The sequence below is a fragment of the Gambusia affinis genome, linkage group LG06 (assembly GCF_019740435.1).
Source record: "Gambusia affinis linkage group LG06, SWU_Gaff_1.0, whole genome shotgun sequence".
In the NCBI taxonomy this organism is placed as follows: domain Eukaryota; kingdom Metazoa; phylum Chordata; class Actinopteri; order Cyprinodontiformes; family Poeciliidae; genus Gambusia; species Gambusia affinis.
The window spans coordinates 17,276,920-17,295,310 of record NC_057873.1 but is presented as its reverse complement, the minus strand read 5'-3'; the positions used below and the strand labels follow the sequence as shown (position 1 = coordinate 17,295,310).

The 18,391-nt window shown below is 38.3% G+C and overlaps 1 protein-coding gene across 4 annotated transcripts in view; it reads left to right on the top strand.

The window, feature by feature from the left end:
• The window catches only part of LOC122832940 (arf-GAP with Rho-GAP domain, ANK repeat and PH domain-containing protein 1-like), a 65,382-nt gene extending 47,251 nt beyond the window's left edge, over positions 1-18,131 (top strand). For 2 of the 4 annotated variants that reach the window (XM_044120171.1, XM_044120175.1), the window contains 14 exons: positions 2,486-2,698; positions 4,536-4,641; positions 4,729-4,876; positions 5,248-5,331; positions 5,824-5,910; positions 6,062-6,173; positions 7,450-7,563; positions 7,646-7,791; positions 7,882-7,964; positions 8,556-8,615; positions 13,207-13,270; positions 13,688-13,846; positions 14,992-15,037; positions 16,934-18,131. In XM_044120171.1, coding sequence (XP_043976106.1) covers positions 2,486-2,698; positions 4,536-4,641; positions 4,729-4,876; positions 5,248-5,331; positions 5,824-5,910; positions 6,062-6,173; positions 7,450-7,563; positions 7,646-7,791; positions 7,882-7,964; positions 8,556-8,615; positions 13,207-13,270; positions 13,688-13,846; positions 14,992-15,012 — 1,397 coding nt within the window. In that variant the 3' untranslated portion in view covers positions 15,013-15,037; positions 16,934-18,131. The remainder of the gene's footprint in view (positions 1-2,485; positions 2,699-4,535; positions 4,642-4,728; positions 4,877-5,247; positions 5,332-5,823; positions 5,911-6,061; positions 6,174-7,449; positions 7,564-7,645; positions 7,792-7,881; positions 7,965-8,555; positions 8,616-13,206; positions 13,271-13,687; positions 13,847-14,991; positions 15,038-16,933) is intronic. The other 2 variants (XM_044120173.1, XM_044120172.1) reach the window with 2 other exon arrangements.
• Positions 18,132-18,391: the final 260 nt, after the last annotated feature.

The following is an 18,391-nucleotide window of genomic DNA, read 5'->3' as shown; positions in this document are numbered from 1 at the left end:
TAAAAATCTGAATCTAAAATGTTTAAGTTTGGAAAACATCATATTCCATTCTAAAATGTGACATTTGAACTATAATTCTTAGAAAAAAACATTCTGATGCATATAATTGATTGATTCCTTTTACCTTTTGTCTCATGACAGCCATGTATTTTTATGTATTTTGTTTTTTTATTTATAGACCACAAAGTAGTGTATAGTTGTGAAGTGGAACAAAAAGCAAACGCTGTTTTCAAAATCCTTTATGAATGCAAGTCCTTGACGTGTACAGTGGACATCAGTGTTCAGGCCTTGCCACAGATTTTAGATTGGATTTAGGTAGGAATGTTGAGTTATAAATATACTTTGAACTAAATGATTCCATTTAGTTCAAAGTATATTGAACTAACCTGATGCAGGGTTTTTACCTGCATCAGGTAAAAACCCTGCATCAGGTTTTTACCTGATGCAGGGTTTTCTTCTGGAATTGGGCATTTAATTAGCGTAACTAGCTCCGTTCATCTTCACATCAGCTCTGACCAGTTACCCTGACCCTTCTGGAAAAATAGAACCCCACAGCCTGATGCTGCCCTCACCATGTTTCACTATGGGGATGGTGTGTCCAGGGTGATATACTGACCTGAGCACCTTTATGTACATATTTGCTTTGTCCCCTGCATGGCTGGCAGCAAACTTTAACTAGGACTTCTTATTTACAACAATGGCTTTCTTCTTGGTACTCGCATTCCCACACCTGAGCTTTAGATAGCTGCAGCTCCTCCAGAGTTACTATTGTTTTCTTCATTGCCACTAATAATTTCCTAATTAAGTGACTTCTGAAGAAAACTGGTTGCAAGGGAGATGAACAGAAATGCAGGGCATGTTTATTTTTTAAAGCTTTTTTTTTTTTTAAATAAAAAAAAATATTGAAAATCATAAATGACTTTCCTTCCACTCTGGTTATGTGCTACTTTGTGTTGGGCTGTCACACAACATCCCAGTGCAAAGCTTCATTCTCAGTTTTACTCCCAGTGTGTTCGACTGTTCTGTAGTTATAATCTGCAGTGCTGAGTGAGTCCCACCTGTGTCTGTGAACTCATGTGACTGTAACAAAAGTTCAGTCTGTGGGAGAATCAACGGACCACACGACAACAAAGAAACTCTGTTCCACCTCCATTTCTCTCCGTTCTCCCTCTAAATTTTTCTTTGCTTTTGTTTTGTGTTCTCCATTTTATCTCTCATCTGTAAGGCTTCCTCCCTCCCAACCGCCCAACAGGGAAAACGGATCCCGTTTCCTTGTTCATCTGCTGTTCCAGCTAATGCAATCATCCATTACAACGTGATCGACTGCTGCATGTTTATTCATGCTTTCCCACACATTCTCTGTCTCTGCTTACATGAAAGGAGGAAAAATTCATGTCATACAGGAATGTGTTTTTCACACAGTTAAACGCAGATTTAGTGGAAACGGATTTTTGATGTTGGCTGCTTTTACTAAGCAAACATCAAAGCAGAATAACTGGAATATATTTTTTTGATTTACTGAAGCCTTTGTTGTGGAAGTGGTAGTTGCACATGTTTTAAAGACTGATGTTTTCAGTTAATTCTTTTACTTTGGAAAAGAACAACAACCAGCTGACTGAGAATAAATTGTTCCTAAGACTGGAAACAAATGTTTAACGAGTAGTTAAATCTTCAATTGAGCTTCAGCAGTTTCAGCTTATGGTTGGATGTCACAGTTTTGCACAATTCTTTGCTCAGTTAACTTTTCTTAGCCTGTCCTCAGCCATTTAACTTTTTTTCTTGTTTCTTAGAGTTTGGGAAAGTGTAATACTTGATTTCAATATAATCTGGATGAGAATGGAGGATGAACAAAAAAATAGGAAAAGAATAGAGATCCAGAATTGGAAATTAAGTAATGAATTTCCCAGAATGAGTTTGACTATCAACATTTTTTTAGATGGACTGCCTCTGATCTTCCACCTCCAACATGATTACCATCATGTCAGCTGTCATGTATTTAACATTTTAGGAACAGCTGTCTTGGAAACCGAAAGCCGATGGCCGTACAGTTAAATGCTTTGTGACTCAGAAGACTGTTAATTTAATTCAATTTATTCTGTTGTATGTTGACAACTCACTAATGTCCTCTCAGGCACTTTAGGAGGCAAATGGATTCTTTTTGTTCCCATCTTATTTAATTTGTCACATGCTTGCCGTTTTGGTCATTAATAATATTTGCAGTCTATCTATAGTTGATGTAAAATTACATGTAACCTTTTCATTTATATTTAATCTAAAACTGACAGTATTTGATCTAGTTTGACATGAAAGGGGAATAGGAATCATGCAACTTCAATATAATAAATGCTGTCAGAGGAACAACAGTTCATATATATATATATATATATATATATATATATATATATATATTCACACATATATATATATATGTCTGTATGTGGGCATGTTTTCATATGAGTGTTAAATTGTGTTTTATTTCTTCCAGGAATGACATCGGAGGGGATTTATCGGAAAAGCGGCGTGAACTCCCGTGTGGCGGCCTTGTGCGACAGATTCCGCCGAGACGCTCGTAGCCTTCGATTGAAGGAGGGAGAGCATCAGGTGGATGACGTCTCCAACACTCTCAAGCGCTTCTTCAGGGAGTTAGAGGAGGGGCTGTTTACATCAGAGTATGCCTACAGCTGGCTCACCATCACTGGTAATTTGGACACGACGGCGCACATACAACTAGGCTGTGTGAACAACTCCGGATACCAAATATTCCCAATAGACGTAGGCCCTGTGTTTAGTCCCTGCTAAGATCCTTCTCTGTACAGCTGACATGTTCTCCTCGTGCCTGCGTCTGTTGTCTCTGGCTTCCACCCAAAGGTCAAAAAACATCCGTGTTGGGTTAGCTATTGACTTGACTCTTGAAGGTGTGAGTCATGCAGGCACGAATGGTCGTCTGTTCTCTGTGTCTCTACTGGTGCTGTGATGGACTGGTGATGCGTCCGGAGTTTACTCTGCCTCCCACCTAATCACTGCTGGAGATATGTCACCTTACAAAAGTGTTCATAATCCTTAAAGCTTTTCTATTATTAACAACCATAAAGTTGAATGTATTTTAGTTAAACTTCATGTGACAAAGCAGAACAAAGTAATACATTACTGTGAAATAGATGGAAAATCTTACATAGTTTCCAAATGTTTTGAAATAAAATCTGAAAAGAGTAGCATGCACTTGTATTCCGTTCCCTCTGAGTTGATCCTTTGCAGAAGACCCTATCGCTACAAAGACAGCTGAGGTGGGATAATCTGTCAACAGGACAGCAGTTAGACATGCAGTCCACTCATTTATGCTTTGTGGAAGAGAGCCAAGAAGAGAGCATTTGTAGAAAGAAGACCATAAGACATCACGGTGGCACTTTGACGCACACTTAAAGCAGTGGTTTCCAAAATTCTTAGCTTCTGATCCACAAAGTAACATTGAAAGGCTTGTGACCATTACTGTTGGTTAGTTATGAAAATATTTTTACTGAGACAATTAATTGGTGCTATGATGAGAGCAAAAACTGCACAAACTTCCAGTATGAGGCTTTTATCAATTTGTATTTTGTATTCATGTTTGAATAGGATCTCAAGACCCCACATTTGTTGATTTGTGACCCCAACAAGCCACAGCAAATATGTGGAAGAAGGTTTTTAGCCTGTATTCAAAGCTCTTGTGTGGCAGTAAACTAATGTGGCACATTAACCTCCTCATACTGTACCATCCCTATTGTAAAACACTGTGGTGACAGCAGGATGCGGTGGGGATACTTTTATTCATCTGGGGCACACATATTATTCTGAGTCAATGGGAAGATGGATGGCTAAATATAGGGGACTGCTTGGGAAAATTGTGTCCAAATCTCATGAGACTTTGGGAAGGTTAACCTTCCAGCTAAAGAAAAACTTTGAACATACAACCAGAGACACACAGGAGTGGTTACGATCAAAGCATACTCATCTATAAGAATGGCCCAGTCAAAGTCCAAATCTAAATTCACATTAGAATTTCTGCTAAAACTTGAAAATTAGCAAAAAAATAAAAATAAATCAGTCTCCAAATGTCCAAAACTGGTGGAGATTTATCCTGAAATACCTACTTCTGTAAATGCAATTTAATGTGACCCTACAAAGTACTGGTGCTGGGGGACTGAGTGCAATGCAGCCACACTTCCCAGAGCTTATTAAAAAAAGGATATCCATGAATCATTTTCCCTCAGAATGATTTGCCGCCCTGTGTTGTCTAATGGAGAAACAAAAAAAGAGAATGCAGTAGGAATACTTTTGTTCAAACTGTGCAACGAGCAAAATCCGAAGGAGGAAGAAATGTATTTATATCTTTTTAGATAGTTTCAAAAATATTTAAACTCAATCAAGTTAAGTCAAATCACTTTATCTGAATGTTCTGTAGCCGGAGCCATCATGTCTCGCCAGCAGTACTTTTCTTTCCTTTCTCTCCATAATTTTGCTCCTTGTGATTTCTCTGCTTTCTCTTTCACGTTTTCCAGCCTTACAGGATGAAAATAAGAAAATCTCAGACTACAAGGCTCTATTGGACAGACTGCCTCGCGTCAACAAGGCCACACTACAAGCCCTCATCAACCACCTCTACTGGTGAGAGATCAATAGACACCAACTATTGGCGTCACTGACTTCGTGTGTTTGTGCTCAGATGGCTTATTTTCACTGTTTGTGCTTCAGCGTGCAGCGTTTCTCTGAGCTAAATCAGATGAACCTCCACAACCTGGCCATTGTGTTCGGTCCCACTCTGTTCCAAACCGATGGGAAGGACTACGCCGCCGGCCGAGCCATAGAGGACCTCATAGAGCACTACACTGTCATATTTGAGGCGAGTCTCGAAAGGAATAACATGAAGAAGTGGTGCTTTTTTTTTTTGGATTCAGTTTCATTCAAACCCTAAAGATCTTGGCTTTTTAAATTAACTCTAAGTTATAGCTCAGATGTAAGACCTGCTGCTGCAATACGTTTTTTGGGGCAGGTCTCTAACATTTCTGCACATTTAAACCCAGCCTTTTCCCCTTTTTTCCAGTATCAGTTATATATCTCAAATCCTGCAACAGATTCTTGGTTGGATTCAGGTCTGGATTACAGGAAAAAGATGTTAGACTTTACGCATACTGTTATTGCAATGTTTTTGAAGTTGCGCATTGATAATCTTGTGTTTGTGTGTGAGTGAATGTGTTCGTGCTGATTTGGTAGGTGGATGAGCAGCAGCTGAACAGGCAACTGGAGGAGATCAAAGCCATCATCCAAATGAGAGAAAAATGCAACACCAAGTTTCCTGTGAGCACCGCTCATTTTTATTCTGATCTCAGCTGCTTTGCTTTCTGCCTCACAATAAGGTTGTTGTCAAATCTCACCTGACTTGTTATATCTTTATCACCTTCATGCTGTTCGCACGCCCATTTTCACAAGCTCAGACTTTATGGTATCTGACCAATCTGGAGTTCAAAGTTTAATTTTGACTTGCTTCCTTGTCGGTTTACAGACTTGAAGCACTGCTGATTACTAATAGAAGTATTGCATTTTTATAACTTTTTATTATAAGCTATGTTTCATGTGCCTCGGTAGATTTCTAAATAATGGCTGTAATTACTAAGCAGTAAATGCAGCAGATTAATATGACTTATTAAACTGAAGCTAAATTCATTTTAATCACATCTTGATTTCTTCTTTTGCTTTACTTGTACTTGCATTAATTCATTTTATACACATGCTTGTGTTGATGCATTCTGTTGCACTTTACCTGACATTTTCTGCATGTTTCTGTGTTAGTCACGTCCGAGATTCGAAGGTGACGGCCACTTCATCTGTACTGTATATCTGGAAGAGCTGAAGGACACATCAGAGCAGCATGTCAAGGTAAAATGGGCTTTAACAACATTCTGTTTTATGGTTTATTGCCCACTTATCTCTCTTTACTGCAATAACTGGCTATATTAATGAACATTTCCGTCTTTGTTACGCTGATTGTAGTTTAACTCTAGATTTTGCTGTTTTGCTCTCCTCTCAGATTCCTGGTTCAATGACTGCAGCAGAGCTGGCGTATGAGGTTTTGGACAGGCGCAACATTCCAGTCAAAGATAAGGATTACTGGAGCTGCTGGGAGGTCTGCGAGGAAATCGGTGAGATAATTGGAAAAGTGACGAGGAAGGGGAGAAAGTGGAACAAATGATGACTTTATTTAATTTCTGTGTGCGTGGGTATTTGTGTGTGTGTGTGTGTGTACATCAGTGGGGAAAAAAATGCAGGGGAAAGTCCATAGAAGAATTTTTGTGAACCTATTTTAAAACCAAATTAATTCTGAAGCCTGTAATTAAAGGGGGCAAATGGGGTAAGGGAATATTAGATATTTTGCAGGCACATAGTGCAATTTTATAGAACAATAAAGTAACCATGTTACCTTCATTTTTGAAGTGCTGTATATATCAAAAACAGCTTTAAAGAAATTTCATTTTACATCAAAACAACCTCCTACCTTCATGTTATGATTGAACGTCACAGTTTTACACAGTGTTTGGAAATCAATTCTTATCTTTTCTTATCTTGTGCTCAGTCATTTAACTTCTTACCCTTTAAAGTTTGGGAAAGCATAAAGCTTCATTCCAATATGATTTAAATCTGGACAAGTATGAAGATAGCATGAGACTACAATAAAAATATTTACACTTCCAGTACTAGTTAAATAAAGAATTTCCCAGAATGAGTTCCTCTAAACAGATTCTCCTCAACAGCCTCTAATAGTGCTGACACACAGGCTGTGCAGCTTATTTTTTTTACTGAGGCTTTCGGAGATAAGCATCTGACTTATGCAAGCTAGAATGTAATAAGACAAGACATTTTACAAGTGTATACAACCTATAATCAAAACACCATCAATTGCAGGGCACTATTAAAACCCTGCTGCTTCCTTAGACTATGTGAAGAGAGCCCTCTATACTGTGACATAAAGCTTGCAATAGTTCAGGTGTAATAATAGTTTTTGGTTTTATGAACCAACAAGCACTTATGGCCAAATAAATATGTTTTTTTAGTTTAAAAATGAACATGGATTTATTCATCATGATATAAGCTGTGTTAAAACAAGAATAGTGACAAAATGTCTGTAAAGTTCCCTCTTCAGATTGAAAAACAAACCCTTCAAGAAGAAAGACACTTCTCAGCAATGTGGCAGTTTGCTGTGCAATCTTTTGTTTGGCTTGGTATGTAGGACTGCCCGGGCCGCTGCCAGGAAGCTTGTTGATGGCTTATCAAATGCCAGTAAAACCCAGCTAATTTCCCAGTACGGGTTAGAAATCCAGTTTACAGCTTCCTGTTTCTCTTGTCATTGTTTTCTCATTGAAATAATTCCTTTCATAGTTTTCTGGAATAATTTTGGCTTTAAATCTTTTGCCTTCTCAGAACGTCCACTGCATTATCAGGAGCGAGTCTTGCCCATTCTTCACTCTGCTGGCAATGAGTCCCATCTCCTCATCAAGAAGCAGCCTGCTATGGACGCCATGATCACCTACCTTGGTAAAGACATTAAAAAATGCCTTTCTGTAAATCTCCCAATGTTATTTATGCATAATCGGAAAGCCTCAATTCTTCCTCCTAGCCACTAAAGTCGACGTATCCAAGCACGGGATGATGAAATTCAGGGAAGAGCGAAGCATCCTGGGTTTGGGGCTATCCACTGGAAATTTCCACGATCGATTTTTCATTCTCAATGTCACCTCTCTCAGAATGTACAAGGATGTTAGAGTAAGAGCAGTGGTACATAAGAGAAAAATTTTTCAAATTGATGCAGATATTCCTTCACAGACTCATGACCTGTTTTGTTTTTTCTGTCAGAGTAACCGTGCAGAACGGGATTGGGTCGTAAAAAACTTGAAGATTTACTTAGGGATCAAGAAGAAGCTCCGTCCTCCTACATGGTGAGCAAATGCGTGATCACCAGACGGCAAATAAACTGTCAGCTTATCTAGTAAAAAATTATTATTATTATTATTATTATTCATCAATGAGCACAAATATATTCTGCTGCACGTTTATCCCTGCTATGTAGTAAAATAGTGTAAGACAGGATCTGATCTAGAGAAGAAGTCCAACTCCAGTTCTCAATTTCCTCCTTGTTGTAGATTTGATCCAACACAGTACATTTAGGCGTATTAAACCAGGGAAACATCAAACACTTTCAGTTTATCTGAACTTGAGGACTGATTTTGGAGGCTCTAGATCAAGAACACTCGGCATTTTATTTGCTATATTGCCAAGAATTGTGATTCTGTTGGTTTCATAAAACAAAAAACATTTTTGTACACACTGAATTAATAAGGTTAATAAGGTTTTTGGCTTCTAATAATAACAATAATACCTGTTTATTAGTTAAACTGTATTATTTTTGTTCAATTTATTCATCTCGTGCTCATCCAATTAAACTTGCAAGCATTCTGTGGCACCACTAGAGGACAGACTAAGTCCAGGAATAAATCTGAACATGATTTTATCTCTTTCTCTGTTTCTAGTTGGGGTTTGACTGTTGTGTATGAAAGTAAGAAACAAGAGAAGTCAGAGAGACAACAGTGGTGAGTTACTCTCAACATATTTTCTAAGTTTTGCCATATCTGATATCCCAGCATTCCTGATACCTCAGTGTGTCACTAGGATTTGTTAGCTTATGCATAAACTATAACTGATCAGATAACATCACTATAGAAAAACATCACACTCTTCTCACATTAATGTGCATCTAGGTAAGAATCTACTATAAAACTTAATAATTACCTTTTATAACCTTCAATTCTACCACAACTCCCTCTTCTCAAAAAATCTTGAAGAGTAAAACCAGTTCAGAAATTAATTATTCAATTTAGAAATCACCTTCTTGAACACCTCTGTTGTTTATACTTTTCCTCCAAGCTTCCGACATTCTTGTAAACTTGTTTAAGGACAAAAATATTATCTCCAGCATACAAACAGAATGCTGGCGATAACTGAGTTTATAGTTATGCTCTCCATATTGAGTGGGAAATGCTTTCCGTACTTTAATAATTAATGATTTCAATGCCTTGACTGACAACAACAATAAAAAGACATTCTTATTAAGATAGTAAAATACTCGAATGATGATAATGCACAAAAAAATGTCCAGAAAAACTTTGGAGTGCCTTCAAGCAGGCTGGAAAATACTGATGAAACCAATTAATTTTAATAGATGAAATTCTGGTTCCATAAAGCAAAATATAAAGAAATGAAGGTTGATTTGGACGTTTTACACAATATATTGTAACTAAATTATGAGAAAATATTTTACTTCCTGAAATGTCATGTATCAAGCATTCCTATCTTATTGTTAAAATGAAGATTTAGGTAATGAATCTTTTTAATAGTTTTGATTAACTTTTGCTCTCCCAAAATAATACAATTACTTTGGAAACTTACATCAGTGCTATACAATCCTCCTTTGTTGTTCAAAGAGTGAAGGCACCAGAAAGTATTGCAACACCAACAAGATTTTGTGTTTGCAGAAAAACATTGCTGTTTTTGTGCTGACGTATTTGCGTTTCTTTATGTTCAGAACGCTGTGGTATTTTCTCTCTTAGTGGAAGTTTGATCATATTCATAATAAAGTATGCATGTAGATATGACAAACATCAGAAGCTGTAGGCTTTTCTTCTCTCAGAGAAAACAGGTCAGATCCCTGCATGAGAGTTTGGTGAGTGAGGCATATGAAAGGTCGTCTCCACCTAGAGGGTAAACACACCAGAATACCTATAACCATGGCTGTGTTCAGCTCCAGGTCTCTTCACATCCCCTTTCCTCTCTATGTGTTTGTGCATCAGCATAATGTGTGTGTGTGTGTGTGTTTGCCCCCCTTTAAAGTAGACTAAGACTGCACAGTGACATTAAGGGTCTTGGACAGGTTTTTTGGATGCATTGAGAAGGCATGCGCTCTCCCTTACTAGAGAAAGAGCATTAGGGTTTCCCATCTTTTTTGGCCTTTTTCGTTATTTGGAAGCTTTCATTTAAATTGTGATGATAGATTAACTTGGTTGCAGCATATCAGGGTCCCAGATGTTGCATAAAGGAACCAGGTAGCAGCAATAAAATCCCCTGCATCACTTTTTACTTTTCGTATTGCAGATGGTTCAAAAATGCTGGTGCAAGACTGTTGACCAAGTTTTCAAAATAAACTTGTGTTACCCCTCACTTTAAGATTCTGGTTCTAGTTTTTAAGGCTTTTCATGGACAAATGCCAGCATATGTCATTGATTTTTTATTTTTTTTTATCTTTATATCCCCAGTAAGTCTTTAAGGTCCAGTGGGCCAAACCTGCTGGTTTTGAAAAAGGCAAAAGGTGACAGAGAGTTTTCTGCTGTGGCCTCCAGACTCCAGAACTCTCCCTCTCAGGATGAGAACTGTTATCTCTTTTAAAAAGCAGCTGAAAACTTTGTAAACCATCCTTTATGTAAGATCCTGTGCATTCATTTTTCCTCTGGAGTTTCTTTTTTGTGCTTTCATCATTTTTTTTTTTCAACCGTGCAACAGTACACTAATTTCATGTACCTTTTTAATTATATTTTTACTTTGTTTTTTCCATTTTATGTACCCCTTTGTATATATATTCTGTACTGTGTAGCATTTTGTGATATTTGTGTGCGTGAAAAGGAATATATAAACATAAAAATGTTTTTATTTACCTGATTACTTACTTCCCTTAAGTGAAGGCTGCAACCTCATAGCACCCAAAAAGGCCTGTTCTCAGAGTTATTTTGCATTTTTTGCACCACGGCTGTCATGTCCGTCATTTTCTGGCACTGCTCTAGCTGCAACAAAAGCTGTGTAGCCAAGCAGCTAAAATCAACAAGCTCAGGCCTCCTGCGTATAGAGATCAGTGTGTCATTTGCTCCATGTGGACTGGGATTGGAGAGAAGCGCACACACCTCCAAATTATGCAAATAAACAAGATGCTGAGAGACTGAGGGAGTTGCTTTTTTTTCTGAGCTGTAATACACAAATGCAAAACATGTTCAAGGAAAGCTCTGGCATTCCATTTTCCTCATGCGGTTTATAATGCCGATTTATGAACCTCACAGTGCCACTCACATAAAACCTCAGGTTACTGCACACAAATTTCCTGCTTTGCAGGGTGCTGTACTCTACGCTAAAAACCCTATAAACATCATTCATTTATTTATTTGTTCATTTGCAGTTTAAAATGAACATGCCACATGAGGATATAAAAAAATGCTTTGAATGAAAAAGAGTAGTTGGAAGACAAAAATTCCTCTAGCGTACCCCTTCTCTCAAAAGTCAATTCAGTATGCCATAAGCAATTAAGTATCAATCAACCATCACTATAAATACACTTTTAAACACAAACAGGCAATGTAAAAATTGGTTTACTGTTTTTGGTTTCTTTAGGGAGATTGTTACACAAGCTTGTTTCATTTGGCCATACTTGCTATAAGCAACAAAAACAAAACATTCTGAAGGTGTTTCCTCCAACACATGCAACTAGTGGTGAAATTGCAGAAACCTTCCATTTAGTGAAATGAAGAAACATCCTAGTGCAGATTTGGGAAGACTTTAAAGCAGCAGGGAAGCCCCTTGTGGATGAGAGTCTAGTAGCTTTATGATCACCTTCACCTTTAATGAGATTTTTCAAAACTGCCACAATCTTAGAGATTCTAGGAGAGTACAGGAGGATTTAGGCGTTTGTTAGTCTATCAATAAGAATCTCTCCAATGTCCTACTATGCATTCAAGAAATTAAATATATTTATGGCAATGAAGAGTGGAGAAATTATCATAAGTTCAATTTTCCTAAGGTGGAGCCAGACAACAGAAGAAAAAGATATTACAAAGTATAGCAACAAATATACATTTTAAAACCAAACAAGTAAATATTAAAGTCATTCCTAAAATGGCATAGGGTATGCATGTTTCGGACACTGAAAGCTTTTCCCATTGGTTCTCCAGAGATGATGCCTAATGTGTATGCCTCTGCACGGACACCCTAGTTCTACATGCTATAACGTCACACTGAGGCTGGCATTGTCAACAGCAGTAAACATCTTCACAGAAGTAATGGGAGCCCTGTCCCCGTCACGCTGTGGGCCATATTATCGTTTTGTTACGCTCCATTGTCACGTCTCTTCCATCTAGAAGCACACCTGAGAGGAAAACACACAGACGGAGAGGGAAAGTATGAGGACGATAGGGAATGGAGAAGACGAATATAGCAAACACATGAAGACGCTGTATTTTTGTCTTTATTTTCTTGTAGCCACTACAATTTCTCGGTATCAGAATAAGAATGTCTTTATTGTTATTGAGAGCTTATCATTTAATTGCTCTTCTTCTTGCTAAATCTTTCTTGTATCGGCAATAAACCCCATTTAGCTCTTAGTTGTTTACAGCTGACGGTGTGGAGCAGTTGGCAGTAAATTGTAAGCAGCAAACAAGTGAAATCTGTTTTAGCAGATATAAACTGTAGGAATGTTTGCTCCTCTTTTGATTCACAGTAACAAGCACTAATGAGCTCTATTAGGCATAGTGATGCCAACAAGGCTCAGAGAGGGAATCTGCATGTGAGGGGCTTTCCAGTCCGTGTGTCGTTTTAATGTGTGCGGTATACCTCAAACACTGCCCGCTGTTTAGTTTTGTATCGTTCTTGTACCTCAGTGGAGCGCGCTGGAATAATTATTTTGGTTCATATCAGTGCTGCTAACAGTAGTGTCTGTGTAAATAAAGCTGCTTATTCGTTATCACGACGTGATCGATGACTCAGAGGGCTGTTGGACTCCAGCCGAAGTGGCTTCAATGATGCACATGCAATCACCATGATTTCTACAATCAACACTTAAACTCGAGTGCAAATAGGCATAGATGAATTATTGTAATCAAAGTTTTCCTGTGCTTTCTTCTGCAAATTAGCTTGCGCTCTCTCTGTGTTTACTCCCTTGACGTCACTGCCAGGTGCTATAGGGGATGGCATGACAAAATCAGTTAATATCTTTGACTAAGTCTTTGTTTTCTTAATTTGTTTTCCTAAATTTTCCTTCTCCCAGGGCTTATCTGTCTCTCCTACACCCACACACGCACAAGCACACTCTGTGCCTCCCGAATTTGTTCCACTGTCTGGCTTACCTTATTGCTATCCATTTATTTACAGGTATCTCTGCTGTGAAACCCAGTCGGAGATGAGGGAGTGGTACGCTACATTTCTTAGTATTCAGGTGGGTCCACTCTCATATGGTAAATGTACATACATTGCTCCTGCAGCCTATGTAACATTTACTGGCACCCTGGTAAAGCTGTGTGAGAACCTAAGTTAATAAATATCTTTTTTTGGTAGAGTAGCTTAATCTCATACTGGCAATTTTAGAAAACTCAAGACTTCAGTTTGTGTTTATTTATTCAGGTTTAATGCAGTTATTTATGCAGTTTTTATGTATTGTATGTTTTGCACATTGTTGCAGATCTGCTGTAATAATTTGAAATTCATGAATCTCTACTTTTTGCAGAAAGTTGTATGGTGTCAGCAGGACATTTTAAACGATACGAATCCTGATTGTGTTGAATCACTTTGGCACAAAAAACCCCCCAAACAATTAAAGTCATTGCTGATTGTCTCAGTCTGTTCTTACTTTTAGAACGATGGCAACCTGTGGCCCCAGGACGGAGTCCAGCAGAACCGGGTGAGCCGTGTGCTGCCGGACACTCGTCACGGTAATGTGTCACTGATCCCGTTGCGTGGCAGTGAGAATGAGATGCGGAACAGCGTAGCAGCTTTCAGCCAAGACGCGCTTGCTGTGAGTCAATCTGCCAATCACTGAGACTAATCTTGGACAAACTGGGCGGCTCGATCTGGAGCTGTCGACTAATCAGAGATATTCATGCTGAACAGGTGGCCCTGAACCTCAAAACTGATATAGTGCAACTTTAATGTCCCCGGGAGGACTGATTTTAGTTTTTAAAATGGAGCTTGAATGCATTTTATTTCTTTTTTTCTTTGCAATCCTTCAGCTTAGAGGGAGAAATAGAGCTACGGGTCATACCTGCGCAGCATGAATATGAACTGATCCTGTGATTTGACCATAATCTACATATAGTTATAACAGGATCTGGGTTCTTTAAATGTGATGATTTAAGCAAAAAATCCTTTTTACTATTTGGGGTTGTTTTTATAAGACCAATTTGTGTCTGGGCCTGAAAACGTTTAAGAACTCAGACAACAGGAGGACACAACAGCATCTTCACATTGCAGGCATGTTTCGCTGAGAGTCGAGAAAACAGACCTGGAGAAAGAATAGGTCTGGTAAATATCTGCCAAAGCCCAGAGAAACACAAACAATTGCACATGTTTAGTAAATTCACGTCTCAGACAGATTGCGGCTTACACCGTTTCAGAGCATGGCTCGCTGACTGGCGTCCCTGCGTACTTGAATAAACATACTTTGACAGAGGGTTTGTTTGGCTCAGTTTCAAGCACACCGACATTAAACCAGACCTGTTCTAGCAGCATCCACATCAGCCTCTCCATCTGTTCTTTCAATTCGTCACGAAACCTGGCAGAGCAGCACCAAACCGTCCCGCTCTGCTGTGACAAACAAATGTCCACACTCTGAAGTTGCTGTCGTCTCCTCCTGCTGTTTAAGCTGCCACACACTGCTCATTAGTTGGCTGCACACTGTAGCGGCACACAAGGATTGAAGTTACTTCTGCTGAACCTTCCACTAACAAAAAATGTCCTTGGTGGCGGTGCTGTTCACTGTTACCTCCTATTGGTGTTTCCTGAACAATATTTCTGATAGGGGTGAGAGAGGTGGAGTGATACAGGAGTAGACATGGGAGCAGGACGAAGATTCACTGAGAAAATCACACTTTCTCCAACTGGCCCAGTCTTTGATTGTTTCATTTTCTTCTTTGTCAAAAACTTTTTCTATTTATGTTTCAGCTCCTTAGAGATGTGCGATAACGCTCACAGCAACGGCAGCAGCAAGGTAACCTTTGAACTTACAGTGAAAAATACAGATTGTGCTTTAGATTCACGTAATGTACTTCATAAAACACATGAGCTTTATCAACTTCACTGGTCTTCAAAACATCCCTACAACTCTTAGCTCAACCACTAAGGGCTATATATGGTGAGGGGAACATCTTGATTTTGAGTTGTCTTCTCTTCAAAGTTAACAGAAACTAATAAATGAGAAACTTCATAAATGTTTTATGGCAAAGTTGTTCTGCTGAATCATTTTTGTTGGCCTGCATAGTAGGGCAGCTGAGTGTAGATGTCACATAAAGCTAGAGAGCTAGCGGAGTACACCGTGCCTCTCAGAAAATATTCTTACCACTGAATAGACCAAATAATAGACCAAAAAATATGCATAAATTCAAAGTGGAAGGAACCTTGTGGTGACCTTTTATTTTTAATATTTTTTACAAATACAAAAAGAATGTGGCCAACGTGAACTTTGACCTGCTATGTTTTTGTCTTTTTGCCTGGATGTCCAGTAAATATATTACACATCTTCACTTTTTTTTACCTGGACATGATCACAATAAACACCATCTAAAGTAGAACTACAGCATTTCATGTTTGGCCAAGTGATAACACAGCCCCTTTACAGGTTTTTCTGCATACTTGTTAAAGTTTTAGACATTGAACAGATCTGAGATGCTCAAACTTGGGATATTATTTTAGAACCCAACTCTGCTACCTCCTGTCATGAGTATCAGGATGTCCTCCTGGAATCATTGTTTGAGATTTGTTTTTATGGGGATATAAGCTTCTTCTCACCTTTCTCCGTGACCCGTTTACTGTGTTTCTTGGTGTTAGTGACACTTTTTGTCCATTAATGTCCTCTGAGGCCTTCACAGAACAGCTGGATTTATACTGAACCTTGTGTTGGTCTATCATGAAATCCCAATAAAGCATACTGAAATTTGTGGTTGCAACATAACAGAAGTTCTCGTGATATGAAAATGTTTGCAAGGCGTTGGAGGTTCATGAAACTCACCTGTCACCTACTAAAGAGCTAATTTAAAAGGTAGCTAAAATGTTGAAATTTCTTATTTTTCAAAAATGGGCAATGAATGATAAAACTTTTTAATTGACTAAATGGATTCATTTCACCTCAGAACCAAAGCCATTTTTATATATCTTTTGGTTCTGTAATATCAATGAGTAAAATGTTTTTGTGTTGGTGAAAACTGCAGAGAGAGAGAGAGAGAGAGAGAGAGAGCATAAATAAAGTATATTGAGATTCAAGCTTTAACCCTTTAATTGTCACCCCAAATACAGTCACATGCTGGTCAATGGGACACCGGCGTCCTCGTGGCAGTTAAAGGGTTAAGAAGCGCCAGTGAAGGGAGGAATATATGTTTTTTTACTTGAACAGGCTTATTACAAAAGAATAATTTTGAATTCCAACTATGGCAAATTAAAAGTGGTTAGTAAGTAAATCATGGCTTTAAAAAAATAACTCTGTGCTCAATGCAGGTATTCAGTCTTATCCCATTTGTCTGAAAATACTTAGACTACATGTTGTTTTTTTTAGGATGAAGGCTGAAGTCTCATCCTTCAGTTTAAAATGGTTGCCTGGTGGAGCCGTCTTGCTGCATCTGTGTTTATCTGTCCTCTTGACCACAGCTTATTGAGTCCACATCTCATGAGCGGCCTCATATCTGGTTGCCATGGCTGCGAGACATCAGTGGTCTGGATGGAGAATTTTAAGCTTGACCTCCCAAGAGACTTTATTAAATACAGTGAAACTGATTTAGCTTCAGGGAGATGGGCTACATGCATACTCTAACCTTTACTGATGTTTGTGACAGGATGAGTTTGAGATGAAATGTGATGTTCAGTCTCTGACATGATGGATGTTTGTTGTTCAAAGGTAAGAAGGAGAAGGTCATCGGATGATTCTGAATAATCCGGGAACTTCCACATTTGGTGATTGTACGGAGCAGAGCGATGGACTCTCTGAGAGCATGGACTCAAAATTAGAAATGTGAACTTGTAGCTCCACCCAACAACACCAGGAAAAAAAAAAAAAAAGAAACAAAAGAAAAAAGGTAAATCAACAGTAGGACCCTGTGAGAACCCCATCCTGCACCCCTTTCCGTTCACGCATGGATGAATGGATTGTTGGCATTAAAAGAAAAAGGAATAAACCACAAAGACTTCTCCAGCTGTTTCCAGCTTGTCATGCACCAGGTTCCACTGTTCTCACTGTTTACTGGAGTCAAAAAAAAAAAGACACACACTTTATTCCCCTAGTGTACTTGTTGTATAGAGTTAGTTACTTTTGGCACAAAAACTGAGTCCTTATGTTTTTTTTTGTTGTTGTTGTTTTGTTAAATACAGGTTTGAAAGTCTTTTTTTTTTTTTTTTTTTTTTAGCTAATTGTGTTTTTTATTCACTTTAAATACGATTACTTTGGAAATGACTTATTTAATTATGCACCACAGAGCTGAGTGGTTGTTGTAAAGGAAATCTGAGATCAGAGGAGGTTGTGGTCTAATTTCTTCTGGACTGGGACTCAAACATGTCCGCTGATCGACCAACATCTGCTTCTCTGTTGGAAATCTGCAGCAGCTTCGGCAAAGTTGTCACTTCTGCTCAAGAGGACAGTCTGATCATATGGAAACCAGCAGCTTCAGGGTTCTTAACCAGCAGATCTCCATCATAGTAAAGTCAGAGTTTTTAGCTACAAATTTGGTGAACTACTTGAAAAACAGAAGTACCTGATTTGTTGTTCAATAACTTTAGAGCACCTTAATAAGGTTCTTTTTCTTCTAAGCATCTGTACTTATTTAAACATGAAGTTGTTTTGTTTTTATTTCTCAGCTGTCTTGTTTCTCCGTGTTGGTTCTTTGTTTTGCTTGAGTTGCATTGATGAGGCCTTTATCATTAACCAGCAGTATTTCTGAAGGTGTAGATCACAAATTGATTACAATTAATTTAACATAATGTCTCTTTGTCTATCTGCAATGTGGGATGTTGTCAGTAAAGTGTTTTAATTGTTCGAAGCAAACATTTAAACTTTGTAAATGGAAAATTAATTAAAATGCATTGTAGTGTCTTATTTAATATTCCAGGTTTTGGGTTATTCTGTTGGGGGAAAAAAGGTTCTGTGCCTTCATCTTGTTTGTTGTCTGGGTCCCTCCTGTAGGTTTTCCTTCTTTTAAAGTTTCATTCATTTTGACAGCAGGCGCTGCACCTCCGGTCAGATTTGTTCAACTTCATGATTTTGACTTCTAAGTTGTTTTAGTTAAAATACCCTTTAAATTAGTTTGATATTTAGATAATTGTTGTAATACTTCTATAAAATATTTAATGCATACAAATACAA